Source organism: Chiloscyllium plagiosum, unplaced genomic scaffold, assembly GCF_037043375.1.
Source record: "Chiloscyllium plagiosum isolate Xiang-an unplaced genomic scaffold, Cpla_swu_hap1 HiC_scaffold_2, whole genome shotgun sequence".
NCBI lineage: Eukaryota > Metazoa > Chordata > Chondrichthyes > Orectolobiformes > Hemiscylliidae > Chiloscyllium > Chiloscyllium plagiosum.
Genome location: NW_028270140.1, coordinates 73,362,069 through 73,385,499, shown reverse-complemented (window position 1 = coordinate 73,385,499; position 23,431 = coordinate 73,362,069). Strand labels below are relative to the sequence as shown.

At 42.9% G+C, this 23,431-nt stretch overlaps 1 protein-coding gene across 1 annotated transcript in view; it reads left to right on the top strand.

Annotated features, from left to right (window-relative positions):
* The first annotated feature begins 598 nt into the window (after window positions 1-598).
* psat1 (phosphoserine aminotransferase 1) overlaps window positions 599-23,431 on the top strand; it is a 53,620-nt gene continuing 30,787 nt past the window's right edge. Inside the window, exon 1 of the mRNA XM_043712634.2 lies at window positions 599-790. Coding sequence (XP_043568569.2) covers window positions 728-790 — 63 coding nt within the window. The 5' untranslated portion in view covers window positions 599-727. The remainder of the gene's footprint in view (window positions 791-23,431) is intronic.

Below are 23,431 nucleotides of genomic sequence, written 5' to 3'. Positions count from 1 at the left end.
AAGATGCACAAATTTTGTATGGAAGCCGCAAACCGGTGTGCCGGAAATGTCTAGAATGGCAATTACAGAAATCTCAGTGGGAAGCAGAAAAGAGAAAGGAAAATGATGATGTCAATTGTTATTTACGGCCAACATGTTTATAAGCTACAGCTGATGTACACACCTCGATTCAAAACATTGTATCCACAATTCGTTTCGACTACAGGGGAACATAAACATCCCTCCCTCTAAAAATATGCATAATTTCATTACAACGAAAATACAGGGCATGAATGAAAGCTCTGAATAAACAAAAACCAGTTTTATTTTCTCGGGCGTCAGGTTTCCAGTTAGGCATATTTGATTAACAGATTCGTTGTTAATCTTCCCCAAGGTATAATCTGAGCATGATTGGGAGATAGTTGAGTGACTGAGTAAGAAGGAGTGAGCGCAGTCACTCACCCTGCGGTCTGCTGCAATCGGGGCCATTCTTGCACCAAGCTGCAGCGCTCACGCAGACCGCGCGTGCTGGAGCCAACAGCCAATTGGATACAACATGAACCATGGGAGAGCCAATTAGAAATAACCGACGACAATTGCCATGTGAAATGAACCAGTGAGCAGCAAGCGATGCCGTGGAGGGTTCGCAGTGAAGCAGAGACATATCCATATATAATTCAATATCGAGACACAGGCGTTTATAGATACACTTAAATATTCAGATACGGGCATATATACACGATCCGAAATGGAAAGTGGCAGGAAGCAAATTATCAACTTCGGGGCTGGTCCTGCCAAGCTACCACTGCCGGTGAGTTACTGTGTCACTCGTGTTAAGAATTAAATTGTTTAACGCTGAGCTTGGGGTGCCAGGGAATTGAATAGAAATTCGTTTTGAGCCTTCAAATGTACGTGTAGGCGAAAGGTCCACATCACAAGAAATGAATGGAATAGAGCGCTTCTTATGAATTGTACTACTAACGCTAACGCCACATTGATTTTGATAAGTAGCAATTGCCTACAGATAGATGAATAGAGATTGTTTTATGATTTTAACATCGAATATTTGTATTGTGTGTTATGTGTTACTCGTTTGTTATTTCCTTGAGTAAGCGATTCATTCTAATCAGATGTCATCTTTCTGTGCCTTTTTTTCTGAAGTATTTCTCTCTGGCTTAATTTCCCATTTCGCTTAATGGTTAAAAGTGAAGTACTTGTAGGTGCTGTAATCTGTCTTCTAAATGAATATTACTTGATATCCTCCTAATAAATTCTAGGAAAACGGTATAAACGTTCAAAAGACACACATTTCGTGCATACCCCTGCTCTTGAGTGCGTTGGCCGTAAGCTCCAATAAGAACTTTTATATTTTCCTTTCGACCTCGCTTTTCCGGCTTCTTGGCGAAAAGCCAGTGGATCACATGCAGTGGGTTTTTTTTAAAACCAATTATGGATACTTCTCTTTTGGCTTATTCTGTTTCTCATTTATATGCTACCCTTGGTCATCTGTTTCTGCATTTATGTATTTAAATTGTCAGTCTGCTTGTTGACACCCACTATTGAGTAGAAATTTGCTCCAATTATATATCAAAGCCATTGTTTATGATGTGAAGGCCAGTGTGTAGTTGAATTTGGTTGTGACACTATTTTGAGGAACTTTACAATGATGTCCCGGAATGAAGACATCGACATCCATCAACCACTCCTTCTTTCCCCGTGCATATAATTCAACTCTACTTTTTTTTGTCAGGATCACATTATAACTTTTATGCAAACATAAATTAGATCATTAAATACCATTTAATAGTCCTGTGACAATACTTTTGTTGAAACCCAGACGTAGGAGCAGGAGAGGGCCATTTGAACTTTTGTGCCTGCCCTGCCACTTAATGTGATCATTGCTGACCTGCTTTCTCCCTATATTACTTATACCTTTTAAATCTAAAAATGTATCAATATATCTTAAATATATTCAGTGACTTTTCTTTTTGTATTCTGCCTTGTGACAAATAGACAAAAAGATGTTAGTGGCTCAAATGGAGTTTGTTACTTTTTCAACACAGGATGTACCTGATAGCTTTACCCATTCTTGAGTAGATGTGTTTCCAACTTGACCAGGAATGCAGTAAATTCTGGAGCACGTGTTCAGCATTGATAAAACACTTTTATCCAGTGTATTTAGCTGTACCTTCATACCTTGTGAAGTGAATCAGATTGACTTGTACTGGAGGAGCCAAGATGATTTACTGACTCCATGCTTCAAGCTTGTTGCAAATGTTAACTGCAAACATTTGCAAGCTGGATTGTGCTGCCTGTTAATGCGAGGATGTTGATGGAGCCTCTGTTATTTGTCCCCTGAAATTCACAACTGGATGTGGCAGGTGTGCAAAGGTTTTTTGATTTGGAAGTGCCGGTGTTGGACTGGGGTGTACAAAGTTAAAAATCGCACAACACCAGGTTATAGTCCAACAGGTATATTCGGAAGCACTAGCTTTCGGAGCGCTGCTCCTTTGTCAGGTGGTTGTGGAGAATAAGATCATAAGACACAGAATTTATAGCAAAGGTTATATGTGATGTAACTGGAATTATATATTGAAAAATACCTGGATTGTTTAAGTCTCTCATCTTTTTAGAATGACTATGTTGGTTTCAGTTCTTTAATATGTAAATCCCAGAAATTTCTTATAGTTACATCCTCAAATGAACTGGAGCAATAGGTGCCATGTTGGCCCAGATAATGCATTGAAGGTGTGAGGTGCCGTGTGTGAGGCTGTCTGTGCACCAATCTAAAAAAAGGGATTTACAGAATCTGACATGGATTCATGCAGTTTTTGAGCAAAGTAGAATGTAATTCTGTAAGTATGTCTTTTTCAATATATAGAGCTGAAAATGTGTTGCTGGAAAAGCGCAGCAGGTCAGGCAGCATCCAGGGAACAGGAGAATCGACGTTTCGGGCATAAGCCCTTCTTCAGGAATGAGGAAAGTTTGTCCAGCAGGCGAAGATAAAAGGTAGGGAGGAGGGACTTGGGGGAGGGGCGTTGGAAATGTGATAGGTGGAAAGAGGTCAAGGTGAGGGTGATAGGTCAGACTGGGGTGGGGGCGGAGAGGTCAGGAAGAAGATTGCAGGTTAGGAAGGCGGTGCTGAGTTCGAGGGATTTGACTGAGACAGGGTGGGGGGAGGGGAAATGAGGAAACTGGTGAAATCCGAGTTCATCCCTTGTGGTTGGAGGGTTCCTAGGCGGAAGATGAGGCGCTCTTCCTCCAACCGTCGTGTTGTTGTGGTCTGGCGATGGAGGAGTCCAAAGACCTGCATATCCTTGGTAGAGTGGGAGGGGGAGTTGAAGTGTTGAGCCACAGGGTGGTTGGGTTGGTTGGTCCGGGTGTCCCAGAGGTGTTCTCTGAAACGCTCCGCAAGTAGGTGGCCTGTCTCCCCAATATAGAGGAGGCCACATCGGGTGCAGAGGATGCAATAGATGATGTGTGTGGAGGTGCAGGTGAATCTGTGGCGGATATGGAAGTTTCCTTTGGGGCCTTGGTGAGGGGGGAGGTGTGGGCGCAAGTCTTGCACCTCCTGCAGTTGCAGGGGAAGGTGCCGGGAGTGGAGGTTGGGTTGGTGGGGGGTGTGGATCTGACGAGGGAGTCACGGAGGGAGTGGTCTTTACGGAATGCTGATAGGGGAGGGGAAGGAAATATATCCTTGGTGGTGGGGTCCGTTTGGAGGTGGCGGAAATGACGGCGGATGATGCGCTGCACATGGAGATTGGTGGGGTGGTAGGTGAGGACCAGTGGGGTTCTGGCCTGGTGGCGGTTGGAGGGGTGGGGCTCAAGGGCGGAGGAGCGGGGAGTGGAAGAGATGCGGTGGAGGGCATCGTCGACCACGTCGAGGGGGAAATTGCGGTCCTTGAAGAAGGAGGCCATCTGGGTTGTACGTTTTTGGAACTGGTCCTCCTGGGAGCAGATGCGGCGGAGACGAAGGAATTGGGAGAATGGGATGGCTACATCGCCCGCGGCAATAGCCGCCGCCGCCGATGACGTCACTTCTGCTCCCACCGACCTCGCAGCCTCCGCGATCGCCGCCCAGACAACCGCCTCCACGATCGCCATGAAGACAATCGCCGACAGATTCGCGACCTCCGCGGCTATGGGGAATAACTGTCTCTGTGGTCGCCGCAGCCACTTCCGCCCCCAGTGACGTTACTAACCTACATGACCACAACGCCGCATGTGTCTCCGCCCCCACGCCGATCTCCACGCCTAACTCCGCCCCCACGACGATCTCCATCACCACGCCTAACCCCACCCCTTTGCCGATCTCCGACTGCGTCAAACCCTGCCCCCACGCCTATATTCGTCACCACGCCTAACCCCACCCCTTCGCCGATCTCCGACTGCGTCAAACCCTGCCCCACGCCTATATCCGTCACCACGTCTAACCCCGCCCCTTCGCCGATCGCCATCACCACGCCCAACCCCGCCCCGACGCCAATCTCCATTCCCGCCCCCAGGCCTAACCCCGCCCCCACACCCAGCTCCAGCCCCACACCAGGTCCTAGCTCCCAGCCCTGCTGTGTTTTCACCATCCCTCCAGACGTACCCCTCTCTGAGGATGAAAGATCAGTCCTCAGCAGAGGCCTCACCTTCATTCCCCTACGCTCTCGGATTAATGAGTTCAACACACGGCGTGACATCGAACAGTTCTTCCGCCGCCTTCGCCTCCGCGCCTACTTCTTCAACCAAGACTCTCGCCCACCCTCTGACGACCCCTTCTCCTGCCTCCAACACACCCCATCCACCTGGACACCTCGTGCTGGCCTCCTACCTGCCCTCGACCTCTTCATAGCCAACTGCCGCCGCGATATTAACCGCCACCTGAACTCTTTTTTTTTTTTTCCCCCCCCCCCCCCCCCCCCCCCAACCTCTCACCCTCTGAACGCGCAGCCCTCCACTCCCTCTGTTGCAACCCCAACCTCACTATCAAACCAGCAGACAAGGGAGGCGCGGTAGTAGTTTGGCGCACCGACCTTTACACCACTGAGGCCAAACGTCAGCTCGTAGATACCTCCTCCTACTGCCCCCTTGACCATGACTCCACACCCCACCACCAAACCATCATCTCCCAGACCATCCATAACCTCATCACCTCGGGGCATCTCCCATCCACCGCCTCCAACCTCATAGTCCCACAACCCCGCACTGCCCGCTTCTACCTCCTGCCCAAAATCCACAAACCTGACTGCCCTGGCCGACACATTGTCTCCACCTGCTCCTGCCCCACTGAACTCATCTCCACATACCTCGACACGGTCCTGTCCCCCTTAGTCCAAGAACTCCCCACCTACGTTCGGGACACCACCCATGCCCTCCACCTCCTCCATGATTTTCGCTTCCCCGGTCCCCAACGCCTTACCTTCACCATGGACATCCAGTCCCTGTACACCTCCATCCCCCATCACGAAGGACTCAGAGCCCTCCGCTTCTTCCTTTCCCGCCGTACCAACCAGTACCCTTCCACTGACACCCTCCTTCAACTGACTGAACTGGTCCTCACCCTGAACAACATTTCTTTCCAATCCTCCCACTTCCTCCAAACGAAAGGAGTAGCCATGGGCACCCGCGTGGGTCCCAGCTATGCCTGCCTCTTCGTAGGATATGTGGAACAGTCCATCTTCCGCAACTACACTGGCCCCACCCCCCACCTTTTCCTCCGCTACATCGATGACTGTATCGGCGCCGCCTCGTGCTCCCACGAGGAGGTTGAACAGTTCATCCACTTCACCAACACCTTCCACCCCGACCTCAAATTCACCTGGACGGTCTCAGATTCCTCCCTCCCCTTCCTCGACCTTTCTATTTCTATCTCAGGCGACCGAATCAACACGGACATCTACTACAAACCGACCGACTCCCACAGCTACCTGGACTACACCTCCTCCCACCCTGCCCCCTGTAAAAACGCCATACCATTCTCCCAATTCCTTCGTCTCCGCCGCATCTGCTCCCAAGAGGACCAGTTCCAAAAACGTACAACCCAGATGGCCTCCTTCTTCAAGGACCGCAATTTCCCCCCCCGACGTGGTCGACGATGCCCTCCACCGCATCTCTTCCACTCCCCGCTCTTCCGCCCTTGAGCCCCGCCCCTCCAACCGCCACCAGGACAGAACCCCACTAGTCCTCACCTACCACCCCACCAATCTCCATGTACAGCGCATCATCAGCCGTCATTTCCGCCACCTCCAAACGGACCCCACCACCAAGGATATATTTCCCTCCCTTCCCCTATCAGCATTCCGTAAAGACCACTCCCTCCGTGACTCCCTCGTCAGATCCACACCCCCCACCAACCCAACCTCCACTCCCGGCACCTTCCCTTGCAACCGCAGGAAGTGCAAGACTTGCGCCCACACCTCCCCCCTCACCAAGGCCCCAAAGGAAACTTCCATATCCGCCACAGATTCACCTGCACCTCCACACACATCATCTATTGCATCCTCTGCACCCGATGTGGCCTCCTCTATATTGGGGAGACAGGCCGGCTACTTGCGGAGCATTTCAGAGAACACCTCTGAGACACCCGGACGAACCAACCCAACCACCCTGTGGCTCAACACTTTAACTCCCCCTCCCACTCTACCAAGGATATGCAGGTCTTTGGACTCCTCCATCGCCAGACCACAACAACACGACGGTTGGAGGAAGAGCGCCTCACCTTCCGCCTAGAAACCCTCCAACCACAAGGGATGAACTCGGATTTCACCAGTTTCCTCATTTCCCCTCCCCCCACCTTGTCTCAGTCAAATCCATCGAATTCAGCACCGCCTTCCTAACCTGCAATCTTCTTCCTGACCTCTCTGCCCCCACCCCAGTCTGACCTATCACCCTCACCTTGACCTCTTTCCACCTATCACATTTCCAACGCCCCTCCCCCAAGTCCCTCCTCCCTACCTTTTATCTTCGCCTGCTGGACAAACTTTCCTCATTCCTGAAGAAGGGCTTATGCCCGAAACGTCGATTCTCCTGTTCCCTGGATGCTGCCTGACCTGCTGCGCTTTTCCAGCAACACATTTTCAGCTCTGATCTCCAGCATCTGCAGACCTCACTTTCTCCTTTTTCAATATATAATTTGTTACATCATACTGTGTAAATGTTTGCTATAAATTGTCTTACGATCTTATACTCCACAACCACGTGATGAGGGACCAGCGCTCTGAAAGCTAGTGCTTCCAAATAAACCTGTTGGACTGTAACCTGGTGTTGTGATTTTTAACTTTTTAATGCAAAAGTTGTGTTGTGAGTGAATCTAAGAACACGAACAGGAGTGGGCCATTCAGCCCTTTGAGCCTTTCCACCATTCAATGAGATAATGGCTGATCTAACTCCATATATGTGCCTTTGGTTCATATGCTGTAAGTTTTGCTAAGCAAATGATATTATCTCAGATTTAACATTAACAACTGATTCTACGTTCACTGCTGTTTGTGGAAGAGTTCCAAACATCTACCACCGTTTTGCATAGAAGTACTTCCTATCATTGTTCATGGGCAGTCTGTCCCTCGTTAGTAAATTTGTGGATGATACCAAAATTGGTGGCATAGTAGACATTGAAGGTTTCTAAGATTACAAGAGGATCTTGATCAAATGGGTCAGTGGGCTGAAAAATGGCAGATAGTTCAATCTGGATAAATGCAAGATATAGCATTTTCGTGCAACAAACAAGGGTAGGGCTCACACAATTAATGGTAGAATCTTGGGTAATGTTGTAGAACAGTGTGTCCTAGGGTTAGATACATAATTCTTTGAAGTTTGCATCACGTAAAAAGGGTGGTTAAAATAGCATTTGACAAACTTGCCTTCATTGCTTATTCCTTTGAGTATAGGAGTATGGGATGTTGTGTTGAGGTTGTAATGGACATTGCTGAGGCCTCTTCTGGAATACTGTGTCCAGTTCTGGTCATCCAGTTATAGAAGGATACAATCAAGTTGGCAAGGGGTCAGAAGAGATTTACCAGGATGATGCCAGGTATGGAAGGTTTGAGTTATAAAGAAAGGCTGGACTTTTTTTCACTTGAGCTTAGGAGGTTGAGAGGTGACCTGATAGAAGTTTATAAAATGAGAGCTATAGATAGTTAATGGTAGTTGTCTTTTCTCTAGGATGGTGGCATATTTTTAGGGTGAGACAAGAGATTTTAAAAAAGACATAAGAGGCACATTTGTTTACACAAAGGATGATTTGCATGTGGAATGAACCTCCTGAGGAAGTGTTGGATGCAGGTACAATTAGAATGTTTAAAAGACATTTGGATGGATACATGTATAGGAAAGGTTTGGAGGGAGCAGGTAGGTGGGACTTTTTTTATTTATTTTTTATTAGATTACTTTACAGTGTGGAAACAGGCCCTTCGGCCCAACAAGTCCACACCGAAGCGCACCCACCCAGACCCATTCCCCTACATTTACCCCTGCACCTAACACTACAGGCAATTTATCGTGGCCAATTCACCTAATCTGCACATTTTTGGAGTGTGGGAGGAAACCGGAGCACCCGGAGGAAACCCACGCAGACACTGGGAGAATGTGCAAACTCCACACAGTCGCCTGAGGCAGGAATTGAACCCGGGTCTCTGGCGCTGTGAGGCAGCAGTGCTAACCACTGTGCCACCGTGCCGCCCACAATTTTCATTTGGGATTATGTTTCACATGGACTGGTTGGACCAAAGGGTTCTGTTTCTACAACTCTATTGACTCTGCTGCCTAGATCAAGAATTTCCAAACAGTGGAAATAGTTTATCTTTATTTATTATGTCTTATCTTGAAGACTTCAATCAGATCACCCCTTAACCTAATATTATACATTAACATTCTGGTTAAAGGAATTGAGGGCGTTGTTACAGTTTGCAGATGACAAAGATAGGTGGAAGGAGACGTCATGTTGAGGAAGTGGAGGCTGCTGAAGGACTTGGACAGGCCCGGGCAGTAGGCAAAGAAGTGGCAAATGGAATACCATGTGGGAAAATGAGAGATTATGCACTGTTTGGAAGAATAGAACCATAGATTACTTTTCCAAGTTGGGAATGGCTTTGGAAATATGAAGCAGAAAGGGACTTGGGAATCATAGTTCAGGATTCTGTTAAAGTTAACAAGCAGTTCAGTTGGCAGTTAGGAAGGCAAATGCAATGTTAGTATTCATTTTCAAGAGGGCAAGGATATAAGAGCAGGGGTGCATCAGCAAAAGGCTCTGGTCAGACTGCATTTGGAATATTGCGAGCAGTTTTGACCCCCTGTATCTGAGACAGGATGTGCTAGTGTTGGAGGGGGTCCAGAGAAGGTTTGCAAGAATGATCCTGGGGATGAAGGACTTGTCATATGAGGAGTGGTTGATGACTCTGGGTCTGTACTCGATGGACTTCTGAAGAATGAAGGGGTGGGATCTGATTGAAACTTACAGATTACTGGGAGGCCTGGATAGTGGGGATGTGGAGACGATTCCAATCATAGGAGAGAGAATGGGCTTGAAAAACATATCAGTTCATGATTGAATGATGGAGCAAACCGTGAGTCACATAGTCTAATTCTGCTCCTATATTGATATCTTATGGTCCTATACCTTCTAAATTTTCAAAAACAGACCTCCTCATAGCAATTCCTGGAGTCCACTTATCATTGTTGTAAACCTAAATTGTGTTATATATCTTTGGCTGGCCAATAGATCCTTCCTAAGGAGTAGTACCCAGACCTGGTGTCAGTACTACAAGTTGGGGTTGGAATGGTGTTATGAAGGTGTAAGGGGTACTGTACCTTTTAAGAGAGTTAAAAGCTAGCAGAACAACCTGACACTGCACAAGTGTTCTGGACAAGGTAATCTTGTAATATTTGGCCAAACAGCTAGAGTAGCTGGGTTGCCTGGAGACAAAAACAAATTCAAATTTGGCCAATCAGTATAAATTATACCCCAAAATACCAAACTCCAATCAAGTTTGAATTTAGTATTTTGACAATATTAACACCAATGAAACAATCTGATGCTTTGGGCTATAAAACCGGAAACCGTTGGAGAAGAACTGCCAAAAGACCAACAAATATGAGCTGCTAGTGAGAACTCTGAGATGTACGTGTCCAGAGAAGGATTTTGCACAGAGGAAAAAAAACATTGACACTGACATGGAGAACAAATCTGCAGAGGAAGATACAAAGAGAAGATTTGACAGCTGGCTGGTTCTGAAATTTGAATTTTGCAGTAAATCTTAATGGGAATTTTATCTGACTAGTATTGTAGAGGGGAAGGTAAAAGATGGCTTACAGAAAGGAGTTGTAAATAGTTAATTAAATATTCTTTGTTAGACTTTTAAAGTAAAAATTAACAACTTTTTATTTTTTAATAGTGACTTTTGGGAACAGTTCCTTGCCCCTTGATTTTTAACAGATTACAACATAGGTTAAATTATTTCTGTGTTACAGGTGTAAATTAGCAGGGGGCATTTACCCCACGTCACAACAGGATTTTGTATAATTGCAGCATAATTTCTACATCTTAGTACTTCAGTCCTCTAGGTATGAAGGCCGGCATTCCATTATCTTTCTTGATTATTTTATGCACCTATTTGTGACAATTTAAAAGTCAGTGCACCTGAACACCAGGTCTCTTTGGACATCTGCGTGTTTAACTTCATACTAACTAGAAAGTATCCTGATCTTTCCTTTTCAGTCAAAATGGATAACTTCAGCTTGCTTACATTTAACTCCATCTACCATAGTTTTGTCCATTTACTTAATTTATCAATATGCCTTTGTAATTTTCTGCAGTCATCTATAATGTTGCCTAACTTTTTGTCATTTGCAAATTTGGATATGACTTTCTATGCAAATACCCAAGGTGGTGTTAATGTGAATAATTGAAGCCCTATCAGATCCTTTTGGGACACTACTGGTCACATTCTGCCAGTTTGAGTACCTACCCATTATCCCTTTTTTTTTTATTGTCTGCCACTTAACCAATTTCCCAGCCATGCCAGTAGTTTTCCCTCAGTTCTGTGGACTTCTACCTTAGTTAACAGTCTCTTACGTGGGGCTTTATCAAAAGCTTTCTGGCAATCTATATAAACAACATCCACAGTCAGTTCCCTCTCCACTATCTCAGTTCCTATTTGAAAAATTCAAATGAGGCTTGTAAGTCACGAATCTATGCCAGTTCTTCCTGGTTGAATGATAATTTAAGTTGTTCAGTCATCCAATCCTTAATCATAGACTCGAACAATTTCACCACCACAGATGTTAGGCTAACTGGTCTGTAATTCCCTGCTTTTCCTCTTTTCCCCCTTCTTAAAAATGGATCGACATGTGCAGTTTTCCAATCTAGGTGAATCCAAACAAAGATTCCAAACACAGGTGAATCCTGTATCTAGGAGATCTCCACCTGCTTTTAAAGTTTGCAGACCCTAACTAAAAACGGCTGAAACTTGGAAATCAAAAATTCTTGGAAGTAAATGTATGAGTTGTGGTGGGCTAATAAGGCAAGGGGTTACATTATATGGATGATAGGTCAGAAAAGATTTACAAGGATGTTGCCAGGGTTGGAGGATTTGAGCTATAGGGAGAGGTTGAATAGGCTGGGGCTGTTTTTCCTGAAGCGTCGGAGGCTGAAGGCTGACCTTATAGAGGTATGGATAGGGTAAATAGATAAGGTCTTTTCCTTCTGGCTTGGGAGTCCAGGACTAGAGGGCATAGGTTTAGGGTGAGAGGGGAAAGATTATATTAGTTTCCCTACCATGTGGAAACAGGCCCTTTGGCCCAACAAGTCCACACTGACCCTCCAAAGAGTAGCTCACCCTGACCCATTTCCCTATCCTATTTTTACCCCTGACTAAATGCACCTAACACTATGGGCAATTTAGCATGACCAAATCACCTAACCTGCACATCTTTGGATCGTGGGAGGAAACCAGAGCACCCGGAGGAAATCCATGCAGATAAGGGGAGAACGTGCAAACTCCACACAGTCACCAGACCATCTAATCTTTCAATTAAGCTTTTCACAGCCTTCCAGAATCAACATGAGTGAGCTGCAGTTCCATGTTCTAATTTTACTATTACCATTTATCCTAGCTCCATTTTCTGCTTTCTGGTTTGTCCCATTATCAACTCCCTTTGTCATTTAATTTTACCTGCATTGAGTCTCACCTGCCTTCCAGATAATCATGAACCTGCCTTTTTGTACACACCTACACGTCACACAACCCCTCTCCATCTACAACATTACCTCTGTATGTTGGTAGTTCTACAGAGTAATTGTTTGTAAAACAAAAAAAAATCAGTCCTTCTCTCCAGGTGCACCAAAATGGAGAGCCTGAAGACCATACGGAGACTGCACAATTCAAAAAGGTGCCATTAGAAGCCCATGAAATGAGCAGACGTTTGAAAAATGAAATCCATCTGGTTCACCAAATTCTTTAGAGAAGGGAATTTCCTGTTCATACCTAATTTGGCTCATCCAAACCCAGACCCATAGCAACTGTCTTCTGCAAACCCAGACCCATAGCATGCCACCATCATTTTCAAAAAAGATTTAAAAAGAGTAAAATGACTTGGCATCAACCTAGGCATCAGGCAAGACAAAAGGTATATCCAGTTCAGTCAACTCTACAACCACACCAGCTTTAGTTGTTCATCTGAAATTTAAGTATATTCCTACAAACCCCAGTCAAACAGCCTGTCAAAAATCAGACAGATTCCTATCTTACAGCCAACTCTCCACCACCATCGCTGGTATCCTCAATTTCAGAGTTGGTGGTAGTGGTATATGGGTATCTGCACTGGGAGCCTTCAACCTGAATTCAGACTCCCTGAAACATGAAGGAAATAAAAACAAACATTGACTGCTGCTAGAAGTCTGCACTTCAGGCAACATCTAGTGAGACAGAAATAGAGTTAATGTAGAGCCAAAGATGAATCTTAGAAAGAGAAGACAAGGAAATCTCCTCTTCCCTTTCGCAAATGTGGAATCAATACTCCCATGTTGAACACCATTTGGAAGAAGCATTGAAGATAACAGAACCAGAAATTTGCTCTGCAGGACCCCACCGAGTGTGTTTGGATTTCGTGACTGGCTGAATAGTGAGGTTAAAGCTGCCAGACTGTGTTCTCTCACTATATGCCCGGATTTGAAAGGAATGAAAAGCTACTTAACCTCACATTATTCCAGCACAGCTGAGAGAAAATCAAGGATCAACATTTCGATCCAGAGCTAGTTGTGAAGAAGGTCATACTAGACTCTAAACATTAGCTCAGTTTCTCTCTGCACAGATAAGGCCAGACCAGGATTCTCCAGTTTTTCAGATTGTTTCAGATTTCCAACATCTGCAGTATTTTGTCATTGTTCATGATGGTAATGGCACAAATGACCATCCCACACAAATGTCTGTCTTCATAATGAAAATACTTTATAGTTTATCATGGCCCTTACTAGTGCTGAAACTAGGAAACTTTTCAAGACCGATCTTACAGCTCATAAATGGGCACCTAAGAGGTGCTGTAGTCGAAAGTTGTACACCACCATAATCTAAACTTGTGCGTTAGCATATCCCTGACTCTATTATTACCATCAAGTCAAAGGATCAATTCTAATTCAGTGAAGTGTATAGAAGAGAGTTTGCCAGAAACAAACAAAAAAAATGGAGGTGTCAACCCGAAGAGTCTGAAAACAGAGGACTACATGCCAGCAGAAAGAATCCTTACCACAAATGGGACAACTCTGCTAAACTCCAATCCAAATGTTATCTTCAAGTAACAAAAATAGCAATAGCAACTTACTGTCAGCTTCAGTATCTGGATTACTTTATTAGATTTTTTGTGCACCATTGGACTTATCATCATCAATAGCTACAACCCACGTCCTTTTATACATAAATAAATATTTGCAGCACAGAAAGCAGCAAGTTCCAGACTCCCAACTCTGAGAGAAAAAAAGTCTGCAACGCTTCTCTTAGCCTTCTACTTTTTACCTTAAGCCTATGATCCCTGGTTATTATCCACCTTACTTAATCTTATCCACCTCTATCAGGACCCCTCTCAACCTTCACTGCTCCAAGGAAAACAACACTAACCTATTCAATCTTACTCAAAGCTCAGACCCTCCAGTTCAGGCAGTGTCCTGGTAAATCTTCTGTACAATCATATCCTTTCTATAACTGCACACAATTCTTTAGTTGTTACCTAACCAGCATTTTATAGGGTTTCAGAATACAAAAGGAGGGAGGTTATGCTATGCTTGAGCTAATATAGTTAAGAAAGCATAGGGGATATTTACCTATCTTACATGCCCTGTTCCTTATAGAAATCTATCGCAACACATATCAAGGTCCCACTCATCTTCTCTTTCCCATCTTCCAATATTATTGAAACAGTATAGGTTGTCAGAGTGAATTAGAGAAATCAAATGATAGGCTTGGTTACACCTGTGCCCTACGGAGGTTAGGGCACCATACATGGAGGAAAATAGTGCAAATGTTGAATGCATTTTGAAGCCAATTGGATAAGTGCCACCTGTCCAAACATTTAGTACAAGATACAGTTTCGCTACTGAAAATAAAACTTAAAGTAAGAAATATATAATAATGGAAAGTGTGACAATTAAGAGTTTCCAACATGACATGTTAATTTTAACACCAAGTTGTATAAATATTACAGAAAGCAACATGGCAGACTACGCATATACAGTGTGTACTTCTTCCTAGTCAAGAAAATACAGTGCAGTATATCATGGATTCATTCCAGGTCTTAGCCTTTTCATATTTAATTTAGGTGCTAATGATTTTTTTTGACTTAAGTTTTTCTGGAAATTGTGGATAAGTAAACATTGGACCCACAATGAACAAATTGTACAGAAGTGGATTTGTGAATGACAACACATCACTTAGTCTGGAGACAGAATAGATTGATCAAGCCTACTCCATGCTTTGATCTCTACCTCAATACTTTTTTTTTGAAGTATCCTATGTAACTCCCTTGATTGGTTGGTCACGGTCTCCTGCAATTTGATTTCCTCAATGTAAAGCATACTGTATTGTTTGTGGATTGAGTGTGTTGACCACTAAGTTCCTATTTCTGGTCAGATGTTAGTGACTGCTCAATCGGAAAGGAAAAGGTAAAAGAACAAAAGTTGAACAGGAAGAGTTTTTGCAGATGATTGAGAAATAAATTTGTGTTGTGGTGCAAGGCCAGAAATGCTTGGAGGTGGTAGAAATGGTGATCGATGATAAGTTTAAGTGTGGAGGCTTGTGTGGGGAATGATACAAGGGGAATCCTTATTTCCAGAAAAGGAGCAAGATTACAAGTGCACTTTGAAGCAGATGCAGTCAAAGACCCTGTCAACCACACTGGAGGGGTTTTTTCAGTTAAGGGAAAAATTTACAATATGCTTTAACAGATATTTCTGTCTTCAAAATAGATGAGATGGAGAAATTGGAATAATGGAACAGAATCCCTACAACAGATGAAGTGGGAAGAAGTATATTCAAAGTAGCTGGCATGGAGTCTGGGCCTAAGACTAGACACTGAAGCGGAGACTTAGGCTCTAGATCTGGAATTGATCATGTGAAGGGGAGGAAAGGTTGGCAACTGGAAGAAAATGTGTTTTTCAATTTGGGATGCAGTTTGGGATTGGCACCACTTACGTTTTCTGTGTATTTTTAAAAAAAAAAAAATCGATGAGGAAAGGAAATCCGTGTAGGATGAGTGCAAAGAATGTTCCACTATCTCATAAAAGGCAAAGATAGCTTGGGCTCCTGAAGCTTTTCATAGAAACAGATTTTTGGAAGAAGTAAGGAGCCAAAGGTGAGGGTCTTCAATGTGAGAGCAAGTTCAGCCCAGTGGAAAAGGGTGATAAGAGGTGAGGATTGGTTGAGTGTTCAACCTGGACGAAGTGGAGAAATATTGGGTGACTCTGGTGGAGGGCGTGGAGACATAGAGGAATTTTTCCCATTTTGTGTTCTAATAGAATATAGATGGCAGAGGCAGCATTTGTTGCCACCCCTAATTGCCCTTGAACTGAGATGACTTGCTAAGCCATTTTAAGAATCAACCACATACAATCGAACAGGCAGATTTCCTGCACTAAATAACATTGAATAAGATTATCCTACAATTACTGATAGCTGTCATGGTCTGCATTATTGAGACTAGCTGTATATTCCAGGCTTATTAGTTGATTTTAAATTTCACCAGATGCCCTGATGGTATTTTACTTCATCTCTAGCCAGCGCACTAGTTAAGGCTGGAAATATTGTGGATATATGGGGGAAGAAACTAGATCAAGGAGAATGTTAGGCTCTTTTCCTGAAGTTTCACACACGAGATGTAATTCTCACACTCACCAACTTCTGCACACAGTTAGTTTATTAAAGCATACAAGCTAGGTGACCCCTTTAACCCTCTTCATGGGTGTGCAAAGTCGAGTCAAAGAGACCCCGAACAAAGAAACCACATCCCCTTTATACAGGTCAGTTGGTAATGCTCACAGATACTCTGGATACTCTCTCACAGTCACATGCTGCTCAAGACAACCCAGCCACTCCCTCACAGTCACATGTTACCGCAGGTACAATGGTAGGATGAGATCATCCTTGGAGATAATGTAAATGCCCTAATCCTGGGGAACCATTTTGTAGACTATTTCCGAACTCAGTGATTCCCTCAGACAATGTAGTGATATATCTAGCTTCGGGGGATGGCTATGAAAGCACTTCTGAATGGAAGAGATTGAATGATAGTTTAATTTTATAATAGTAGGGGAGTAGTAGCAAATGACTGACTAAATGGAGTGGGAGTCATTTGCATTCCTGCATGAATATCGTCCCCACCCACTTCCAGAATGTTCAGTCAGTGCAGTTTAACCCTTTAATGTCCAGAGAGATATTCCAATTTAATCTTTTAATATGACAAAAACATTTAACCTGTTATTACTCTGAGTAGTTGGACACAGTGCTTCCTAACATGACTCTGTAGCACATAACTCTCTTCAGCCTCAACTATGTTTTTTTTACCTGAAGGGAGAGCTTGCAATCTTGTGCTGGTTAGAGGAGCTTTGGGCCAAACTTGCTATAAGTAAATAGAAGGAGCAAGATATATTTATGGGAATCATTATCACTGTACTTAGAGCAAGCAGTTAGTGATGTCTTGTTAAACATCAAACAAAGGACTGCAGATGCTGGAAATCCGAAACAAAGATAGAAATTCTAGGCAAAACTCAGGTCTGGCAGCATCTGTGGAGAGAAAGTAGAGTTCAGGTCCAATGACCTTCCTTCAGTTGTGGACTGAAACGTGAACTCTGCTTTCCCTCCACATGCTGCCAGACCTGCTGAGCTTTTCCAACAATTTCTGTTTTAGTTAGTGATTGTGGGTTTTTCCTCCAGCAAGATATGATACCTGAGTATGTTGTCCCTCATAACTTAAGAAACTATGTGGATAAAGTGATTGAACAATTTATTTGCTTATTATGGCTGGCTATTATATAAACTATTACATTCACAGACAAGTATCTGGGCTAGTGTTAGATGATTTTATTATAGTTCGTTTTAAGTGATGCCGGGTTAGATGCTTCTGAGGTAATTATCCATTGCACGTGACTTGAGGGTATAATGATAATAAAAGATGAGTATGAGACATAACACAACAGTGAGCCTTCCAAAGTTTGGTAAGTGTCTGACTTGAGGTTTTGAAATGTAAGCCTGGGTATGGAAAGAAAGTAGAGTTAAAACATTTTGAATTTGGAGTACAGGTAATTGTGTGCATTTACATGTTTATTATTCTGTTTAAGATAAATGATATTTATTTCAGTTCAATTTTTTTGTACTCCATTTAGTTTAAACTGCAGACCTCATTATTTCAATACTGAATTTTCAGATACTAATATTACTGTTCATCAAAATCCCAGTTATATGTTTCATGGAGCAAATTTTAAACACTGCTGTAATTATGCAAGTCTCTTTAAAGCAAAGTTATTTTTAAAATCAAAGTTTTGGAACATTTAGCAAACATTATTACACAGTTTAAGATTTTGTTACTTTTTGGGACTGTCTTTAAGTGAAAGTGAAGTGTGTCATATGACTTGTCCTGAACTCTGACAGTCATCAACTCTGGACAGTTTGGTGATTTTTTTTTTTGAAGAGGACCTTGATTATTTTACCGAGAAGGATATTCGGGACTTGACAATGGGAGTGGCCTCTACTTTTCGTTGATAGGCTGAGCATTAAGTACCAGAAAAGTGTTGAACTTTCAGGTTGTATACAGTTGGGCTCTAATCTGTTTTTATTCCCAGAGAAAGGTTGGGATTTCAAGGATATGAGGCATATGTGTTTCATGTTGCCACAGAAATGTGCTTAAGGAGGGTAAGGATTTGAGCTACCCTTGAAAATGCTCATGCCAGGGTAGAGTCAGCAGCTAGAGGCCACAAGTTTCTTTTGGTTCACTATACAAGAACACAGATGAGATTTTGCACTTTGAATTGGAAAGACCAAATTTGTTAGGAGATAAAACAAAGCTGGAAGATTCACCTAACACGTGCCAGAGGAGGAATATCCAAGGGTCAGGAACCTCATTGTAACCATCTGAAATTGCAAGTTACTAGGTTAAGGTGGGTGGGGAGATAAGACAAATAAATTTTTCTGCAGCTAAGTATTACTTTTTATTCTGGATGCAATGCATCTTATACTTTAAAGGATAACATAAGAGTATGCCTTCAAGTGATTTTACAACTGTTGAATTCTTATTAGAAATAAACTGGATCAGGAGTAGTTCCCTGATGACCATGATCTAATGAGTTCAAGCTAGTTAATTCAAGAAACACTTTATTTTGGGTTTGTAAGATTTTAGATAACCATCCCATAGGAGAAGCTATGTGAAAATGTTACAATCCTCCAAATAGCCTGCTTAATTTTAGTAATTAGCTATGAAATAAGCATCCTAGATTTTTACAGGGCTGGGATTTCTCTCTTCACTTCTCAATTTTAATGAACTGTCTAAGATATTGGGGTTCATTTCCAGTGTAATCGCAAAACCTAATTTCACAGATACTAATAAATACCACTTTTAAGTGGGTATGTAAACTACAGTGCTAAAAGTGATCAAAAATCTAATACAAATCTAATAGAATCCAGCTTAATGATATTCATAATTATTGAGGAATATATAATTTTTCGAAGAATAGATTGTATCCATCAACGTTTAAAATAAAGTTTTTCTTTACATTTTTAAAACTGATTTAAGGAAGGTATCTTCTCCTGCTGGGCGAAAATATCGTTTGACAGATTCTAGAGGTTTTAGTTGTGGTTAAGTCAATTGGCTGGATGACTGGTTAGTGAGGCCAACAGCGTGGGTTCAATTTTTGCATCAGCTGAGGTTACCATGAATGATGCTATTACTTAATCTCTCTGCCTCCTAGCCCCCCGCACCCCACCCTTATCACCTGTGGTAACCCTCTAGTTAAAACAGTTGTTTCTCTTAGAAAGCAGCCCTATGGTTTGTAGGTCTGTGGTGACTTTACCAATTATAAGAGGATCCTGATACTTATGAAATTTCACAGAGAAGTCTTGGTCTTAGTTTTTACGGTTATTTGCATACCATCTACTTGGTAAATATGAGTGTTAGACTTCTGTATAAAAGTCCTCTCACTTGAATGTGTCATTTTATCATTGTTTCTCAAGTATTTGGTGAAAATTCCTTTATGATAAAAGCTTTAATTTAATCAATTTATTTGTTTTTTTTCCCAACTGTCCCTTTATCTGTTCAGTCTGAAGACAATCCTTTACTTTAAAGCCTTTTCAGTAAAGATATTTCATTTGAGTGCAGTTTATCCTAAAATAATTCATGTGGTGATGATTTTTTTTCCCCCCCACTTCTATGCATTGGATGGTTTGAGTAATCCTCCTGTTAATTAACATTTTACATTAGTGCGTGGTATTGCCATGCACCTTTCCTGGCTTTCTAGATATTTTTAAACTCTACAAATACATTTTTTGTTGCCTCTGCTGAGTATACGTTGAACTAATTGCACATGTATGTTCTACCTAATTAGTTATAATTATTTCTCAATCAAACTTAAATTTCTAACCAGATATTATTATAACCTGTGAAGTCCTTTACTTCCATTGTGCAAAAAGGGAATGCTTCTGTTCTGTAATTTTAATATAGGTTGCCTACAAAGTAGTATTTTCAGTCTTTAATAGCACAAGTCTTGTTATTCTTCAGCAATTGACTTTCAGCTGTGAGGCTTATTCTTTTTATCAGTATTTGAACATCAGAACAAAATGTTTGGTTCTGAAAAATAGCTTTAACAATGTTCCTTACTATATATTTAAAGGAGAAAGTGAGGACTGGAGATCAGAGTTGAAGAGTGTGGTGCTGGAAAAGCACAGCCAGTCAGGCAGCATCTGAAGAGCAGGAGGATCGACGTTTCGGGAATGAAGGGCTTATGATTTTCGGCTATGCTTTTCAAGTACCACACTCTTTGACTATATATTTAAAGTCGAACTGAACTTTTTTTTTAATGATCGCATCTTAACATTCTCTTTAAACTACGGGGTCGGGGGATGGGATTGTTATTAGAAATCTGAAATTGGAAAAGTTTTTAGAAACACTGTGTGTAGGTCGTCATCTCGAGCTTGCTGCAGTGCTCCAACAAGTCTCTGTGCAAGATGGAAGAGCAGCACCTCATGTTCCTGCAGCCTGTAGGACTCCATATTGAATCGAATAATTTTAGGACCTGAACATCAACTTCCATGTTCTTAACTCACTTCCACACTCCTGGTCTGTCATGGCATGGGCTGCTTTCATCACAGCCAACCCATTTTTATCATACAATGTTGCCTAATTATCAGCTTTTTTCTTTTTTTTCCTCTGGCTCACCATTATTTCCCCCCCCCCCCCCCACCACACCCCAGCCCCAACCACAGGTCTTCTGCATATATACCATCCTCCACCATTTTCCATTGCTACCATCCCCTCTGAAAAAGGGTTACTGGCTCCGCAACTCTCTCTGTTTTCTCTTCAGATGTTGTCAGACCTGCTAAGGTTCTCCAACAAAAGCAAAGTTACTGCATTTGAGAAGAAGAACTTGGGCTGGATCTTATCTCTTTCTTGTTTTGGCTAAGTTTGAGTTGCACTGAGCTATTTTTTAATATAAGAAAGTTGAGAAGATTTGTAGCTCCAGTTGAGATTCTGGATGTAGATTTGCTCACTGAGCTGGAAGGTTTGTTTTCAGATGTTTTGTCACCATACTAGGTAGCAGCATCAGTGAGCCTCTGGATGAAGCACTGGTTGTATGGCCAACTTTTCTATTTGTGTTTGTGTTTCCTTGGGCTGGCGCCACCATTTCCTGTAATTAGAGAGTGGTGAATGGGATCCAAGTCAATGCTGTTGTTGATGGAGTTATGGTTGGAATGCTATACTTCTAGGAATTTTCATGCATATCTCTGTTTGGCTTGTCCTAGGATGGATGCGTTGTCCATCACAGAACAAAATCACAGCCCTACTCAAAAAAACTTAAGAAATCTGGATAAATAAAGAAGGCCAACTTCCAAAAAATGAAACCAGACAAATCCAACACACCACCATGCTTCTTCGGATGACCCAAAATTCACAAACCAGGAGCCCCCCTCAGACCCATAATCTCGCTACCCAGAATACCAATTTACTGATTAGCCAAGGAGCTACACCAAAGACTAAAACACTTAGTAGAAGACTCACGCTACTCCATTCACTCTATCCAAGAATTCCTGAAGACCATCAAAAATACCAAGATAGAGGATGAAATAATGGTCTCCTTTGATGTAACAGTCCTTTTCACATCCATCAACATCAACCTGGCCAAGGAAACACTGACTACACTATTAGAAGAATCAAGACACGTACACCAAACACCACCAACTTCATCAGCAAGGACAATATCGTCAAGCTAGTGGACCTATGCCTTACCACTCACTCCTTCAACAAACCAACAGAACACCCATGGGATTTCCACTATCAGGGCTCTTAGCAGAGGCAGTAATGCAGAGACTCGAACAAACAGCTCTGCCAACCATCCAACCCAAACTTTGGGTCTGCTACGTGGATGACACTTTTGTCATCACTAAACAAAACAAATTAGAGGAAACCTTCAAGGCCATCAATAATACCCTTACTGGCAAAAGAATTCACTAAAGAGGAAGAAAACAACAAACTGCCATTCCTAGATGTTGCAGTAGAGTGAACAGCCAATGGGGAACTTCAAACCAGCATCTTCAGGAAAACAACACCATACGGAACAAATACTGAACTATAGGAGCAATCATCCCAACACCCACAAAAAAGCTGCATTAGAACATTATTTAGCAAGCCACTGCACCCTGCAGCACAGAGGAACTATGCAGAGCAGAGGAAAATCACCTTTCCAGTGTATTCAAAAAGAACGGGTACCTAATGAACACAGGCCACCGATTTCTCAGCAACAAGCAGACAAAACACATCCAGAAACCCTAGCTACTCTCCACTACATCAAAGACATCTCTGAAATGATTACTCCGATCTCTTGGCATCATAGTAGCCCATAAGTGAACCAACACACTAAAACAGCAGCTAATGAACTTGAAAGCCCCTATTACAGACAACAAGCAAAACTAATGTCATTTACTAAATACCTTGCAAGAACTGTAACAAACCTTACATTGGACAAACAAACAGAAAACTCACCACCACAATAGATAAATATCAACTAGCCACAAAGACATCACCCACTCTCACTAGTATCCTTACATACAGATGAGGAAGGGCACCACTTCGACTGGGACACCACATCCAGTCTAGGACAAGCCAAACAGAGACACTCGCGAGAATTCCTAGAAGCATGGCATTCCAACCAGAACTCTATCAACAAACACATTGACTTGGATCCTAATTACCACCCTCTGAGAAAAAGAACAGGGAATGATGTCACCAAGCCAAGAAAACCCAAACACATAAATAGAAAGCAGGCCATACCAACAGTGCTTCATCCGGAAGCTCACTGATTATGTTACCTAGCTTTTTTTAAAGGTTTATTTGCTGTGTGCCCTGGTCCCTTTTTTTTTTTTTGCTGTATCTTGCCAAACTTGCCTCATTTTGCCTATTTATCCATCCCTTGTGGTATCCCTTTTGTCCAATACCATTCCAGCTTACTATGGGTCAATTTCAGAACAACTCACCACTGCCAGGAGATCCTGGATTTGACTGGTATCTATAGCATTGGAATTGTCATTAAAGGCTGGAGAGCACTTGGACAAGCACTGTCAGTCTGGAGCTGCCCTGTACGGTTCCTGATGTTTGCTCCAGATGTGACAGCAAAGGGAAGTTTGTCACCTTGCTTTGCTGGTAGGGACCTGGAGATGTATAGTATGGGCGTCCTCTTCCCCCAGGACCAACAGGGGGACCCCCAACACGAGACCATGCCAATCTA